This window comes from Macrosteles quadrilineatus, unplaced genomic scaffold, assembly GCF_028750875.1.
Source record: "Macrosteles quadrilineatus isolate MER2022 unplaced genomic scaffold, UCM_ALF_1.0 Scaffold_9__3_contigs__length_116548681, whole genome shotgun sequence".
Classification (NCBI taxonomy): Eukaryota; Metazoa; Arthropoda; class Insecta; order Hemiptera; family Cicadellidae; genus Macrosteles; species Macrosteles quadrilineatus.
This window is the reverse complement of record NW_026542602.1, coordinates 16,142,280-16,158,684: the sequence shown is the minus strand read 5'-3', so window position 1 is coordinate 16,158,684 and position 16,405 is coordinate 16,142,280. Positions and strand designations below refer to the sequence as shown.

The 16,405-nt window shown below is 34.1% G+C and overlaps 1 protein-coding gene across 1 annotated transcript in view; it reads right to left on the bottom strand.

Moving 5' to 3' along the window:
* LOC129003236 (nonsense-mediated mRNA decay factor SMG5-like) overlaps positions 1-8,076 on the bottom strand; it is a 32,041-nt gene extending 23,965 nt beyond the window's left edge. The window contains exons 1-2 of the mRNA XM_054431529.1: positions 7,848-8,076; positions 1,384-1,477 (exon numbers count right to left, since the gene is read on the bottom strand). Of these exons, the coding sequence (XP_054287504.1) occupies positions 1,384-1,477; positions 7,848-7,918 (165 nt within the window). The 5' untranslated portion in view covers positions 7,919-8,076. The remainder of the gene's footprint in view (positions 1-1,383; positions 1,478-7,847) is intronic.
* Between the last annotated feature and the right edge of the window lie 8,329 nt (positions 8,077-16,405).

The window sequence follows — 16,405 nt, the reverse complement described above, 5'->3', positions numbered from 1 at the left end:
AATTTAAGTATGGATATATATGGATAATAAGTACCTGTAAACATTAGAGAAAACGTTTATTTTAATAACAGTCCAAGAATAATAGTGTCCCTGAAAACATGGCAGAGCGGTTTTTGGAAAGTGGGGTGTGCAAAAAGGCAATTCCAGGAAATTTTCTCCTCACGCAGGAAGAAGGTTAACCATAAGATTTTATTATTTCATTAACAATATATATATGATATCTGCATCTCACAGAAAGTTGCACACTAATTATAAACCTGCAAAGAAGCTATGTTTACATAACAACTATTTATTCAAGTCTAGTTTTGGAGCATTTTGTTATTGCCTGATGTGTAGAACTGTAGTTTGGTAAACAATAAACATTGTTCCCCTTTCTCATGAAAGGGCTTACAAGCATAAATAATATTTATAAAACAATAAATCGATTCTTAAAGTAAGTTAGTTTAGTAACTTAGTCCACAATCAGCATGTTTTAGCGAATTTCCTTATAGCTTATACTGTAGGTGGCACGGTCAGACCTAGACCCGGGACCGATTTACTTTTCATTTTGATGTCCCCAAAAACACTATTTTTTAAATATTATTATGCATATGTCCGCAAACGTGATAACTTGAGTAATTTTTGTCCAATTTTGATGAAATTTGGCTTGAAGATGTAGGGCGGGATAGACTTGAATAAGTTCGCGAACCAGCATGATCGGACCATGGGAAAGGTCTTTTTAAACAAACATTGGGTTTCCTCATTTTTGGCTCTCTTAAAACATAAAATTTCCCATTTTCTCTTCAAACCATTATAAAGACTAAAAAAAAAACAAATAATTTAGTATATTGAAGTGTTTTTGTAATTATTGGTTACACAGAAAAAAAAATGTAAATTTAAATCTCTTATGTAATTTTTACGGAGAATAAGTATGCAGTTTGCTTGTTTATGAATATATATAAATTGATAAAACTTGTCTAATTTAATTATTGTATACTAAGCTATCAACACTTTACTAAAACACACTTTAGGCCTATTCCTTTTTCTGTAGCAGCAAACATATGCATTTGTTTAAGCTCATGTCATAAAAAAATAATTTAATTGAAAATCCATCTGGTAAATGAAAATTTGCTTAGTCTGCAGGTTTTCTGCGGCGGGGGTATTTATTTATTTGTCAAACAATACCACAGCCACTTAGCTGTAGATGTATTAGATTCTTAATTCTTATGAACAAAAATCTTGTTAAAGCCAAGAAGACATCCAAAATACCAGGTCTCTTACAAGTTAATTAATTTTAGATAAGGATAAGTGATGACGTCTCAGTCTTAAAGATTGTGTTATTAGTTAGGCCTAAACCATTAGTTTTTTTTGTAAGACTGCCGGTAACAGTCAAAGAATACCTACACGTTGAGCTTCAGCGGCTTGTGTGAACAAATCTGGGACAGAGTTGGCTTTCTGTCTTTGTTCATCCAAAGCCTTCACGACATCGGCAATGCATCTGTAAAAATAATATAGGGTAATAGGTTAAAAGTTTCACTATTAGAGTAATAACTTATTACAGTAGCCTACTTTTTGAACACAAATCAAGTTGGTGTTGGTACAACTTAGGGCGCAGTAAGTCACAGCTGTTAAGTTTAAAAAATCAACAGAATAGGAGGTATTTTTTTACACTACAAACACATGGGATTTTATTTAAGCAAATTTCCCATATAGGGAATAAGCTATTACCGTAGTACTCATGGTAAGACCCGGGACCGATTTACACTTAGGTTTTGAAGTCCCTAGAGGCCAAAAACACCATCCGTTCAAATTTATATATATATATATTTAATAAGCAAAATAATAAAAACTAGAGTACCCTGAAATTCATTTTTATTTAAACTGATACGTATTTCGGCACTAAGGCCATGATCACAGTATGAGTTATATAAAAGTATGTTATAGCATATTATACATACTTTTATATAACTCATACTGTGATCATGGCCTTAGTGCCAAAATACGTATCAGTTTAAATAAAAATGAATTTCAGGGTAGGCTACTCTTATTTTTATTATTTCGCTTAATAGTTGAAAAAGTAGCCCTAAAAAGTGAACAGAACTATCAAAATATACATATTTATACTATATTTGATATTGTTCATGTGTAGGGCTACTGTAATTAATATTAATAAATAATACACCATAGTACCTTTTTTTAAATTTCAAGAGGTTCTACCCGCGAATCCACAGGTATACAGAAGCCACCATTAAATTAATTTAATTAACTTTGACTTTATATTTAGTTTAAAGGGGCTAAGTTCAAAAGGGGAAAGTATGTTAAAAGCAGTGGTAGCTTCATACCTTACGTCCTAAGGTGGTCGAGGTGGGTAGCCTAAGGTTGTAATTGAACTCGTCGCTCTCTTTCACGACGTCTTTATTACTTGAATACTTTACTTTAATAGCCTACTTTTAAATGGTGACCTGTTAAAGATCGGTGACAACCTCTTAGAACAAACAACATACATGGTTTGTTAATCTCATATTCATCGTGATCCAAACACCTTTAATCACTCACTTGTATCAAACAGCTAGAAATAGCTTCACTGTCCATTCACTGCACCTCTTTTAAGAACATAAAAGTAAATAATAAAATAAGAAAACAAAAATGTAAACAAACAAACTATATTGTCAATTGCATTGGCCAGCTGATGTTCACTAAATTAATCGAATAACATTAACCATAGACTAAGCAACACAAGTAGACTCCTCATCCCATTGTACATTTTGAAGCTAGTTTTTTTTGTCTAGTTCATGTACGTCCACACCGATCGCTGGGGTGGACAAAATTTTGTTTCTATTATTTTAAGGTTATTTTCATGATTTGTGGTTTACTCTTTGGTTATATAACTAGGAGACCAGTTATTGTTTATGATTATATCGTTTTATTTGGTTAAATGAGGTTTTAAATTACTGAAATTGAAAGAAACCAATTGTAAACAAAACACAACCTCTACAGTTGGACGTACAGAACTAACAATTAAATTGGCTTCAGCTGTTACATAAGGATGACAAATCTACTAAGGGAGTATGTTTTATCTATGCATTAACTTCCAAAACATGCAAGGCATAGCCCTTTGGAATTCAGCCTGTGGGGCAGAACCCTTAGGGAATTCGTCCATATCAATACTTTTCGGCAAATCTACACACTCTAAGCTTCATTTTGATATGCCATATGCCTATATTTTTATTTGGTATTTTTTTATTTGGTGTTATTTGGTTATTTGTATTTGGCCTTAACCGTTTACATAAAAATTGATTGTATCACTTTAATAATATAATCGATTTTTAATGACTGATGCATTTCAACACTCTTAGAGTTGTTGAAATGCATTAGTCATTAAAAATAATTTAAAAAAGGGTACTATGGCGTATTATTTATTAATATATATATATATATATATATATGTCCCCGTTAGCACTATAACTCAAACTAAAAAGATCCGTTTTCTATGAAATTTGGTATAAACGTGTAAACCTACATTTATTCAAACGAGTTCACGAACCAGCATGATCGGACTATGGGAAGGGGGGTTTAATGGGGTGAAAATAGGATTTTCCCATATTTGGGGGTTTAATGGGGTGAAAATAGGATTTTCCCATATTTGAACCTAAAAATACAAAATTTCACAATTTCTTTCCAAACCATTTTTTAGAGCTTTAAAAAACAAATAATTTAGTATATTGAAGCGTTATTGCGCGCCTAATGAAATGGTTACAGAGAAAATAAAAAAAAATTGTAAATTTAAAATTCCCATGTTATTCTTATGGAGAATAAGTCAACTGTTGTAGTTTGCTTGTTTATGAACATATTTTGATCGAATTTGGAAAATACATTCATTTCTTACTAAACTATTGACATTTTACATAAAAAAATGTAACCCTCCCTGTTGCAGCAAACCTAAGTACTCGTTAAACTAATTCTAATTAAATAGGGAATAAATGTGATATTTTTAAGGAGGCATTTTAATGTAAATCCAATCAGGCTTATGTAAATTTGCTTAGTCTGCAGGTTTGCTGCTACGGGGGTATTTTTAACATGAGGTTGTGTAGCATAACTTAACACCTAGATCACCATTAGCCTATAAAGTTTTTTTCCGTCACTCTTTTTTTTAATAGAAAATGCGTTGAAATTGTTGAACTAGTTTTCAAATACATTTGCCATGTTTGATGGATGGATGACAAAGAACCATACTACGTGCACTCTAGCGGATATGGGTACAAACAACTGGAATGGAATATCCAAGGCTGTTGCATCACAAAATGGCTACCCTATTCTTAAACTTTTAGTCAAATAGCATCTTACGTTTTCCAATTCCAATTTATTCTCACGACAAAAAAATTACCGTACTCTAGATATTTTTTGTATGTACATTTTATTTAATATCTTTTACAATAGTTATTATTTACATACCGGTAGGCCTATTAGCCTACTAAAAGTTGGTGTTATGGTATGTCATAGAGAGGGGGAATGATAGCGGAACAGCCGACTACCTTAATCTTTTGCATTGTCCTCTTATAGCATCAACGATCATGGAAGTGAATGGGCCGTGCAATTAGTGTGTGTTGAGTCACTACCAACTGAGCCGACCCACTCACCTTAACTTTAACTACTAACTTATTTTTACCCACTTACTCACTTATTTATATGCATGTGAGTAGTGATGTAAAATACCAGGGTATTTAAAACGCGGGGTAAATACCCTGGGTATTTACCCGGGTAAATACCCAAAATCCATAAATACCCGGGTATATTGGGTATTTATGAAATCGATTGAAATTCATTTATACATACCCCTAATTATGTCATTGTTATCATTACATGATAAATTAGGACAGTCCTACACCTTTTACAGTAACTTGACGCTTTGCTAGTACCTTTTATTTAATGATTTAGCACTTTTTAAAATAATACATAAAGTTTCTAAATAAGCATGGGGTTTCGTGTCTTAAATCGAGTAACATCAGTTAAATTTAACTTAGCCTACTAAAAAATAGTATATTTTTAGGATATTATGACTTTTTAACACCTCGTCAGAGAAATAGTGAACCTAAACCTACTTCTACTGTTATTAAATTATGATAGTTAAAATTTGTATAGTATAAATGGATTGGAAGGCTAGACAGACCTAAGGCCTGATTGACATAGGCAGAATACTAAAAGTAATTAAACTTTTTTGTGTTACCTTTTAGTTGGAAACAACAATATATTTGGATAAACCTACTAAAAAATGTATCTCCTGTTATTTTGTCTAACTTAATATAATTTTGAAAGATTTATTGTGCTATAGATTCAAATGTTTTGTATCACAAGTTTATGAAATTAGTTTTTTTTTATTTCGATACCATTGATACCAACAAAAGACCTAGACAACAAATATTATTAAATCCTACCATCTTACAGATTAAATTTTAATTATTTTCTTAAGTTGTTTACACATTGTCCACTACTAGGTTAAATTTTCCTGTCTTTCTTAATAATAATTATTACTTTGCAAATTATTTTTCTTCACTTTCAATAAAATAAATTCATCTATCTATCATAGAAATTACAAAATCATAAGTAGCTGCATATCAAATACCAGTGCAACCATGCGACCAGGGTATTTATGCTCATTATGCTTTATTCTCAGACCTGGGTATTTATGGTGATTATACCCAGAAGTAAAATGCTAATAGTGACCATATGAAATTTTGTTTAATACATTTTATCATCATTTTACTATCCTTACAGGGTAATAATTGTAAAGAAACATCTCAATCTTCTCTAACTTTATTAAAAATTATAAATACCCAGTTTTTGGGTATTTACCCGGGCCTGGGGTAAATAACCAGGTAAATACCCAATTTATATTTACCTACCCACTGGGTATTTACCCGGCCCACATCACTGCATGTGAGGATGGCAGGTTGGTCTCTAAGTTATGCGAATTTGGGGCTTTGTTAACGAGATAAGTGTTTTGAAGTTTAGGTGGAATGTAAAGTTTAGATTCATTAAGGTGAGAACCTAACTTTACCTTGTCCTTAGGCTACATAATCCAACCTAATTTCCCTCTAAGGACTTAAGTTAATGCTCAAAAATCACATAAAGTACGACCCAAGTTAGGCTAACGTACCATCCTTGTGCCTTTTTTGACATGAAAATAAATTTGCTAACGATTATTAGTTTGTAGGCTAACAAATTAGGTTTCATCAAATTTGTTTCATTTTTAAGGCGAGTGCACCACACACTTTAGACCTTTTCTCGGTAATTATGTCAGACCAAGAGAACCATAGTAGGCTAATTTATTTATCATTAGAAACTAGATAGGCCTATTTAGCCTACTGTACCTGAAAACAATGGTGCAAACATTTTTCATTTGTCACAAAAACTGAATAGGTAAAACTACAATCGTTTGAATTTTATTTTGATGTTGTATTAGGAACGTTGATCTGCACATCAATATTTACACTGTAAAATCAAAGTTAACAGCCCAAGTCACATTTATTGATTGATTAGCCTATATGCCATTTTAAAGTAAATATTACTCCCAAAACCCACTTAGACAGGTAAATAAGTTCATTTAAGTAGGCTATATGAAATATTTGATTAAAATGGAATTAATAACGAGGGGACAAAGCAGCATGGCGGTCGTGAAGCATCAGCCTTTGTCGGGTATGTGTAAATTAACAGTTTAAGACAGTGAAAACGCCCTTGAATGTGAAGGTTATTGTTTATCTTGATTTCACACAAAGTGCCTTAAGTTATCAAAGAAGTAATACGATGCAACAAATATCGTTGCAGATAAAATGCAGTGGTTCTGTGCAACTTGCGATCAGCGAGTGAAATCAGCTATCAGCAGAGATTTAAGGACCTGGAGAAGAGGTCGATGAGGTCAAATCTAAAATAAAAATTTTAATAAAATCACATGATAATCTATAAACCAAGCTGGGAATCCATAATCAGAATCCATAAAACAGAATATTAGAGCAAACTGCAATAAACTTAAACTTATCAGAAGTTTTGGCAAACAATGCACGTGACTTGAAACAAAGTTATACATAGATGATGACGTCAGTGACAGCTTCATTCCGCAATAACTTAAGTCGAGTATAAACAGCTGTTTGCTCTCCTCACTCAGTCCCCAGCCCACATTCGGACCCGTCCAGACCACGCCATATTACCATCAGTAGGCCTATTGCTAAATGAACCTTAGATTCGTAATTTTAACCTTCCTTTTACAGCCACTTAGGAATCTCTCCGACAAAAACTGATTGCATTTTTGAATTCAGCGTGAAAAAATCTGTAATGTAGACATCTAAAATTTATATCATATCTCAGTGTAGACATATTAAATAGCTTAATTGCCGGACTGGATGATAAAAAACACATGAAAAGTAAAAATAGAAAATTTTCAAGCCCTAAAAATCATTAATTTCAAGCGTTTTTCGCGATGTTTAAACTCAATTTTCAGAGTGAATTACCCGTACCGTTTCCCCCAAAAGTGCCAAAGGTAAAAAGTGCTTAAAATAACATAATTTTGGTAGATAAGGTAACAAAAATGCAACATAATATAAGTAGTACAAGTTCAGTATTAAGTACCTGTTTATTGGTCAAGAACTTATCTGTAGGCCTACTAGTTTTAAGGTTAAAAATGAGATAGGCCTAAGTAGATGGTCTACCAATCATATGCTAAGTACTTGAAATTTGCTGTTACTGAATGGTTTATGAATCAGAATGGCATATAGAGGAATGGAATGGTTAAATCTCTATTATAATGATTAAAGCTACAACATTCAACTTAGGCCTACTGTAAAAATAGTGCAAGAATAAAGGCCTAGGCAACTTACTTGTATAAGCGTTTTGTCAGGTCAAGACTTTCATTCTTGACATCCGAGATAGGCATATAAGACTTCTTCATACTGTCAACTCATCTTTAAACGGATTGCTAAAACCTCACTCTTTCTCATTTAGAACGGAAATTACGAAAATAATAATTCATTTCTGAGTGATAACACTGAGAACTACAATCGCCTTCCATCACCAACACAAACTTGTTTTTGTAGGATTGTATTGTAGGTTTGGTTTGAATTGACGTCACATCAATCTTCCCCCACTCGGCACTCACTACTAAACCGTCGCAACACCATGACCACGTTTCAAGGGCATCGATCAAGATGACCGGCACACGAATTAAATAATCATCGGCTACAGAGGGTTTTTATAGTCAATGGGTGGTATCAACTAACTATTAGATTACTCAAAATTATTCATGTTTCTGGCCCCTGGACTGCTTTTTTAAGACAATAACAGGTATTATTTATTTCGTGCCTCCGTCAAATAGTCAAACGATTAAGGTCGATTCACACCACAGCCACCGACGGCCACCTTTAACTACAGGGCTGGCAACGTCGCAAGTGTTGTTGTTTAGTCACAGACGTCCCATAACATAAGATAACATGGCACTCATGGCAGACAGGTGACATCAGCTCATTAATTCGCACTTTATTGATTTAAATTTATGAACATATTTATTAAAATATTGAAAATAAAACCATAAAACATACAGAATTGAAAACCGAAACAATATGAATTAAAAATCTATATCTGTACATTTTAAGCGAAGTCAGTAACCAATCTTTCGAAATACACAAACCATTAGCTGCTTCCAAACAAAACAGCTTCAACACCACTTGCGACGTTGCCACTTCGAAGGCCGCGGCCGTGTTCACACATATCAGTTCAGTCACAGTAGTTGCATCCGCAATTTCTCAGTCAACTGTCCGTCAGTTGGTTTCAGTCAGTCTTCCGTCTCTAGTATTTACGGTAATTTACAGTCAACAAATTATCAATCTATATTCAATCAAATTTTCATCATCCATCTTGTAAATTGTTACAAACAGTACTCAAAATATAAACACGATCATTTAAATAAAAAATAAAAAAAACACTATTTTCTAACCTCAAACAGGTCCGTCAGGCGTCCCAATGATCCAAAGATATCGGTGGAAAGAAATCTGAAATTGACTGACCTGACAGGGCAGAGCGACTGACGGAACTGCAAAGGATGAGTGTAGATAGCGCAATAGAAAATCTATTAAAGAATATTTTTATTTAACTGTGACGTGCCGTAACTGATGTGTGTGAATCGACCTTATCCAGATTAGTTAGTAACAGTACCGGCAGCTTAACATTTTCAAAGCTTGCAACTCGTCAATTGAAATGCTTTATTTCCGTGAACATGACACATGTGTGGAAAAAGTCAAAATAAACTAATACCAAGTAAGAGTACTTAAAATTGCAACAATTACATGATTTGTTTGTTGGTTTGTTACTGCAACACTCCATGCATTAAAAATAAAATAAAACCACACTTGTAGAAGTCATAAAATAAAACATACTACAAGTTGTCAGGAAGTAAAAAAACCTCATGGATTTGAGTAAAGTGGGTTAGCCAAAAGAAACTCCCTCGCCTTTTTTTGGAATTCAGTGATTGGCAGGTTCCGAACTGTACAAGGCAAATTTGTTCGTTAATTTTCAAGCTGAAAACAGGTAATTCGTACCTTTGATGCCTTGCGCTGTCGGAGCACTACTCGTTGAGAGTTTGTACACTAACACCGGGGCATTAGAATACAACGATAAACGTATTCTTTCAATGTTAAAAGATGTTAATAATTACGTGATGTTAAAGTATTCTAATGCCCCGGTGTTAGTGTACACACTTTCAACGAGTAGTGCTCTCACAGCGCAAGGCATCAAAGGTACGAATTCACAGCCCAAACGAGTTAACATATCACATTTTTTTAAATTCCAACATACAGATAAATTTTTCCCAAAAACAAACAGCCATTTTTAATTTTTTTTTAATTTTTATAAAAAACAAAATTTTAAATTCTTTCAAAAATTTATAATTATTTTAAATAGCTAGTGATTATTATATTTTTTACCACACCTGAATGCCAATTTTGGTGAGAATTGGGCATTACCCATTCTCCCTGTGAATTGGTACCAAAGATGAAAAATGTACTACTTTCAAGGTCCATATCTCGCTTAATATTCAAAATAATTTTTTCTTACTGTCGGGACCACGTAAGTTTGCAGTTGGTGGCAGCCAAACACAAGACAAGGCTATTGCGACGTTGCCACATCGCCCGTTGACAACACTAATTAAATGTACTAAGCAATATTTTCAAATCAGCTGGTATTCTTAGATTTGGCAACACCGCACGGTTCTCATTGGTTCATTCAAAACCACATGGTAAATAGGCTCCTCCCTCAACTGCAAACTTACGTGGTCCTGACAATATATATTTGTATCTCTAATTTTTAGTACAATTGAACAATAACAAAAAATCAGACATGAAAATTTTCGCCAAACACCCTTAAATTTAAATATTTACAGCTGACTTCAATTGATATATTTACATTCTTCCAAAATGTAAACATTGAAAATTTGGGGCTTAGCCCAAGGGAAATTTGGAAATAAAATAATATAGTATTGCATTGTCATCCATTTGTGAGCTATGTTTCAAGTTTCACGTCTTTAGCTGATCGGGAAGTTAGTTTAAAATCGATATCAAAAATTGTACCGGACAAGAAAGCGAGCTAATAAAAACGTTTTAATAAGGGCGTTTAACGGTCTCATGGATACAAAATTGCAGAAAACATGTTAGTAACTGGGAAAAAGATTGCATCCTCAAACTGGAGACATTTATCAATGGCTTTAAAAAAATCTCTCAGGAATCCACCCCATGGGGTCTCAAAGTTTCAATGTACAGTAATCCTTATGGAAGCAGTATTTGACACATAAACAAAGGCATAAGATCAGCTAATGACTTGAATGCAGTAGATCAAGAAATAGCTTATGGCATTATTCCACGGATGTTTGAACAGAAACTGTATGGATCATAAATTTAATTAAAATTACGACACTATAGCTTCATTCTTATTAATAGCCCTAACATCTTGTTTGTATGTTTATTGATAGTTCAATTTTGAATATTAAAACAAACATGAAAGCTTTGGGCCCATCCAACTAAATTAACAGTTGAAGTTGTGTTTGAAATTTCTAAGCTTACTTGGGAAAAGCTTGTATTTAATCTTTTTAGTAGCCCGTATATTAGAGATCATTTGGTTTGTGATTAGTATACAAATCTTGTAGGATTTTAAAAGAACAGAACCACATATTTTAATGCGAACAAAGTTGACCCGTTTACATGGTAATACATATACAGCTTTTTAAAAATGTGTCTTGGTTGATATAGTTTTTTATGCTAAAGGCTTACTTGAGAAAAATTGAACTTTTAATATTAGATTTCAAAAAAAAAGTAATGAATTAGTTATGAATTAAAACTTAAAAAAGTTTACACATCATCCATACACCGGTTTCCTCGAGTATATAAATGATGTGTTTAAAATGCCGCTAGGTAGCAAGTAGTACGATCTTAACTAAGCACAACAATTTTAGCCAAAACTCAACGTCTCTTCGTCTTCGATCACTTTCCGATTGATTATAAAAATTATTAACGTGTTAACACATGGATTATGGTTCAACCATCGATCTCTATGTAGTAATAATAGAGATCGATGGGTTCAACAAACGCTGGAATCAATGCGAATGTGAATGTTAATATTTAACTGTTGTAAAAAATTTTATTTTGAAATGTTCACATTCATTAAAATCAAAATAAAGTCAAATTACAATTCATTTGAAGTAAATATAAGTTTGATAGGCTTATTGTAATTTTATAAAAAAACACGTTAAATTGTTTTACTGAGTATACTCATCTAGTTGACTAATTAGTTATGTTTTAGTAGTTATGAAGGTCTCAGATTTGAGAGAGTGATATATATTTCGTGTTTTCTCTTATATAATCACCATCACATGAAGTCCTCTTATATTATGCATTTATCAGTAGCCAAAATTGTAGAATCCGAAACTATGTAAGGGTTGATTTCTAGGTTATCACCAGCTGGAACCACTGAGCTAAAATTATAACTGGAGGTAGCACTGCCATGGCAGAAGTCTGTCAAAAGCGAGTCGCTGATTTTGTTAGGTTGGTATAGCAGTAAGTTTTCTTACCATAGCAATAACATGGCTTCTTATAACTAGGTTGTATAGCAGTGAGTTTTTTTGTCATAGCAATAACATGGCTTCTTATGGACACCCACCTCACGCAAACATGGCGGCTGGCGACACGCATCTTTGACATTCAGTGCTACCTCCAGTTAGAATTATAGCTCAGTGGCTGGAACTGTACCACCCAGTTTGGGAAAATTGAAGTTTTAAACTAAACAAGTTGTAGAAAAAAGAGAGAGGCATCTGTAAAATATTCTCTTTTCTGTGGTCATTTACATAAACTTTGACTTATACAGTCCTTATACTTTATACTTTGACTTGAGTTGGAGTAGTTCACTGATACTTACTGATTGATGGGGTCAGAATTTCAATATACAAAATACATTTAAAAACAACTGATGAAATATATGAAAGAGATGTTAAAAAGGCAGACACCAACCCGTAAAATAAATATAAGATAGTTCAATAAGAAATAATTGTAAGAGTTACTGTACTGTGATAAAATGATTTTCCACTGATTTCGTAATGGAACGTTATATTGCAAAACATGACATGATACAGAAGAAAATCAATTTTAAAATCAGAAAATTACATTGCAAATACATCTTTTGGACGATTCAGTAACTCCCAATAAAATGTGTGTTGTTTAAAATACAATTTTTAAATTAACAGCTGTTTCATTAAAAAATATTGTCCACATGGCCAAAATAAACAAATCTGCGTAGGGATCTTTAAAGGCTTCTGGGGCAGAGCCCTAAGCTAATTTACTTCGTTTTTCTTTTGATAACTCATCTACAGACCAAGACCTTTCTTTGGACACCTCTACTAATTTTCTACGCCCAGCCGTTCTCTCAAATTAGTGGAGACAAAGTTTCCAACTAAATATTTAGATTCCCCCATGTTAATCTTATGGGAGAAAACCCAACTTTGATGGAAGATCCTGCCCAAACTAATAAAGATAAACACGAAAAACACTTTGCAAAACTACAGATCAGGGCCATTTTTTTTACACTTTAATCATCAAAATCGGTTCAAAAATGAGGGAGGAGTTCTGTTTACAAAAATCGGCTTAGCGTATTATATATATAGATGTTTTTTACTCCCCTTTACTACTAAACAATGTGTAGCCTGTTTTTACTGTTAATACTGTTCAATGAAATGGCGACCATACAAAGTAGGTATTTTAAGCCAAGTATGAATGAGATGAGTGTAGGATGAGGCGCACGATCTTGTAGTCTTGTTAGTGACTAAGGCCATTGACTTTATATCTACACTGCTAAGGCCGACATTCCTTAGACACAGCTGTTTTATTATCAGCCCATACACCCAATGGCAACTGGACTGGACCTACAGTTTATAGTGGAATCCGAACCACATTTTCGCTTTGGTATGTACGAATTGGTCTAATTATCAGGATAGTACTGCGGATAGTCGTAGTACTCACTCGTGCGGACGTTAATCCACACCAGGGGGGGAGCGAGCTGGCGTAGCGGTTAGAGCGCGGGACTTCAGTCCCTGAGGTCCCGGGTTCGATCCCCGCCAAGTCACCAATGGATTTTATCTAAGTGATAATGCCGCAACCCCTAGGTCTAGTCTGAAGTAATGTGAAAAACAATCCCAGACTCGTGCCTAGAAAAAAAAAATCCACACCAGGGAGTATCGCATCCACAGTGCATGCCTATAAATATCCACAATTTCTGACCTCCTAGTAGTTAGATTACAGGCCAATCCAATTACTGTACCCCGATATTTATCTCTAGACAAATGTTGTCTTCGCTTAAAATTGTAGGTAAAAATAATTATGAAGCTCGATGGAGAAGGTATTACACATACCTTCTATTACACATACATAGAACAATATTACATTATATGAACCCTGATGAATCCGCTCATTTTTTGGACGCCTCTGTGAACGCCACCTAGTTACTGTATTGTGATCTTGTATGGATTAAAATTCCATACCATTATTAAAAACCGAATGAATTGCCGTTGGTATTTAGTTAGAGATACGGTACCACAGTATCCATTTTGTGTCCAAGAAAATTATTTATCAACAGTTTATAGTTAAAAGTAAGTATAACTTAGATAGGCAAAGACAGCTTGAAGGCCACAGCCAGTAGTGGAGCAATTTTATATCTTCTATCGATATAAATTCTACCGTGGCCATTCCGGATAACGAATTTTCCGTTTTCCGGTTAAACCGATGAAAACCATGAACCCCTTCTTCAGCATCTACTATTTAATCTACCTGTCGTCATCCAGTAATTGTATTACTGAGTGGAACAAACGGAACCGTCATGTTGAACAACTACTCGCTAATTTCTTTTGGCTTATACGCATTGATTAGACAAAAAAATTGTTTTGAAAAAGAATATACGAAAGTGCTTTATTTATCTTACATCCATTCAGTGATATCCTTTAGGCTATCTCTGTATGGTGCAAATTGTCGAAGCCGTTTATGAGCTCTTTGTGCAAGCAAACGTTGCTCATATAAACGCCTCTTTCACACGACGCGGCGCCCGCCGGATCCGGTGTAGGGCTATGGGAGTATACGAGCACAGACAATGGAATGTGATACGAGTCCTTTCACACTATGTCCGGCGCACGGCGCGCGAGTTACCGCCGGATGCACCTTTTAGCCGGACAACAGCGCCGCGCGGCGTCCACGCCGAACAACTCGGTGAAGGTGCATTGGTTCTTATGGGAGCTTTCACACGGTGCGGCGCGCGCCGCACGGCCCAACCCCTACGCTGTCTCAATTTAGGCAAACCACCTGACCAAGAGGGTGCAACAGTTAATTAAGAAATTATATATCGTTGTATCGGAAAATAATATATAAGTTATTACAAAACATATATTTTTATGTTCATTTTGACCATCTTGGATTGCATGATGATGTCAAATGGTGTACTCCATATGAAAAATAAATAAATAAGGCATGCTGACTTTTGCACACAATAGTGTACATGGAGAGACCATGAGTATTTATATTTTTGGAAGCACATGGCTTCGTAGAACCTTCCCAATCACATAAAGTGAAATTTCATGAGTTACAACTCAAGATTTTACTTAAATTTGGAAGAACATTGTATTTAGACACGTTAACACTGGTCTGAAATCTCTCCAAGAAGAAAGGTCATTTCAGTACTGCCTACTGAACTTCCTGCCGATCCAGTCCGGTTATTGTGATGTGATGATAAAATTGTCCAGTAAAAAAATATGTCAGTTCTGTGGGCGTGGTCCAGTTAAAAGGTGTTTGGATATGAGGAAGGATACTGTATTCCAATAATTTGTAACCACATGTTGAATTTAATTTGCAGTAATAACAATTTTTGTACAGCTACCTTGCACCAGTTCTACTGTCTACAAAATATTGCTTTCTTCAAACTTTCTCTTATTAACCTAATCAAATTAAATTCAATTTATTGTCATACTACAGCAAAAACAACTGTTTTTAATGTAGGCATTGCGGGTCTAAAGTAGGTAGCATTGTTACTCTCTAGGGAGTAAAATCGTTTTTAGCCCTTAGAGGGAGTAAAAATCAGTTGTCAACTCAGTTGTAAATTTTGATTGTAAACAATCGCATGTATCGAAAGTATAATGTACACTAACACAGCCGTAATACACGAAACAATTGAATCACCTCGGCTTTGCCTCGATCGTAAAACTTGAGGTCGGGTCAAAAAGAGTCACTTTAAGTACTTGTGATGAAAATATACTATTTTGACACATTTATTATGTGAACTGTTTGCAATATTTGCTCAAGTTTGAATTTTACTGAGGTTATTCTGTGCTCAAATTCTTTGAGATTATGCAGAACCTCTTTTATGTAACTTAAAGTTTTTTTGGGAACGTCACTTAAATAATATAAACTTTTCAATGGTCATGGGATCTGGATACTAAGAGATACATATCATTAGTCTGAAGTAACCTTTTGTATGTACTTTTGTTACGAGTTGTAATCCAAAGTTGTTCATTAGTACTAGAAATGTTACCTACCAGCTATTATAACTCTTTTGAGTCATCAGCAATGTTTTTTTAACATTTTCAACTGTAGTTGAAGGCAACCAAAACTTGAAAGTAATTTGACAGTTGATAGAATTCCAATTTTTAAATTTGTCTATGAAAAATCCTGGGGGGGGAGGGAGGCTTACCTTTTTTTGGAACTGGTAACACACCAACACTCCACATCCACAGATATACATTAGCTGTTGATGATTCCAATTATTGTGTTGAATAATTTTAAATTAACATTATCTTTTGTAAATAACTTTTACTGGCACCTAAATTTATTTATTTGAACCCAGGGAATAAATAAAACACAAGAGA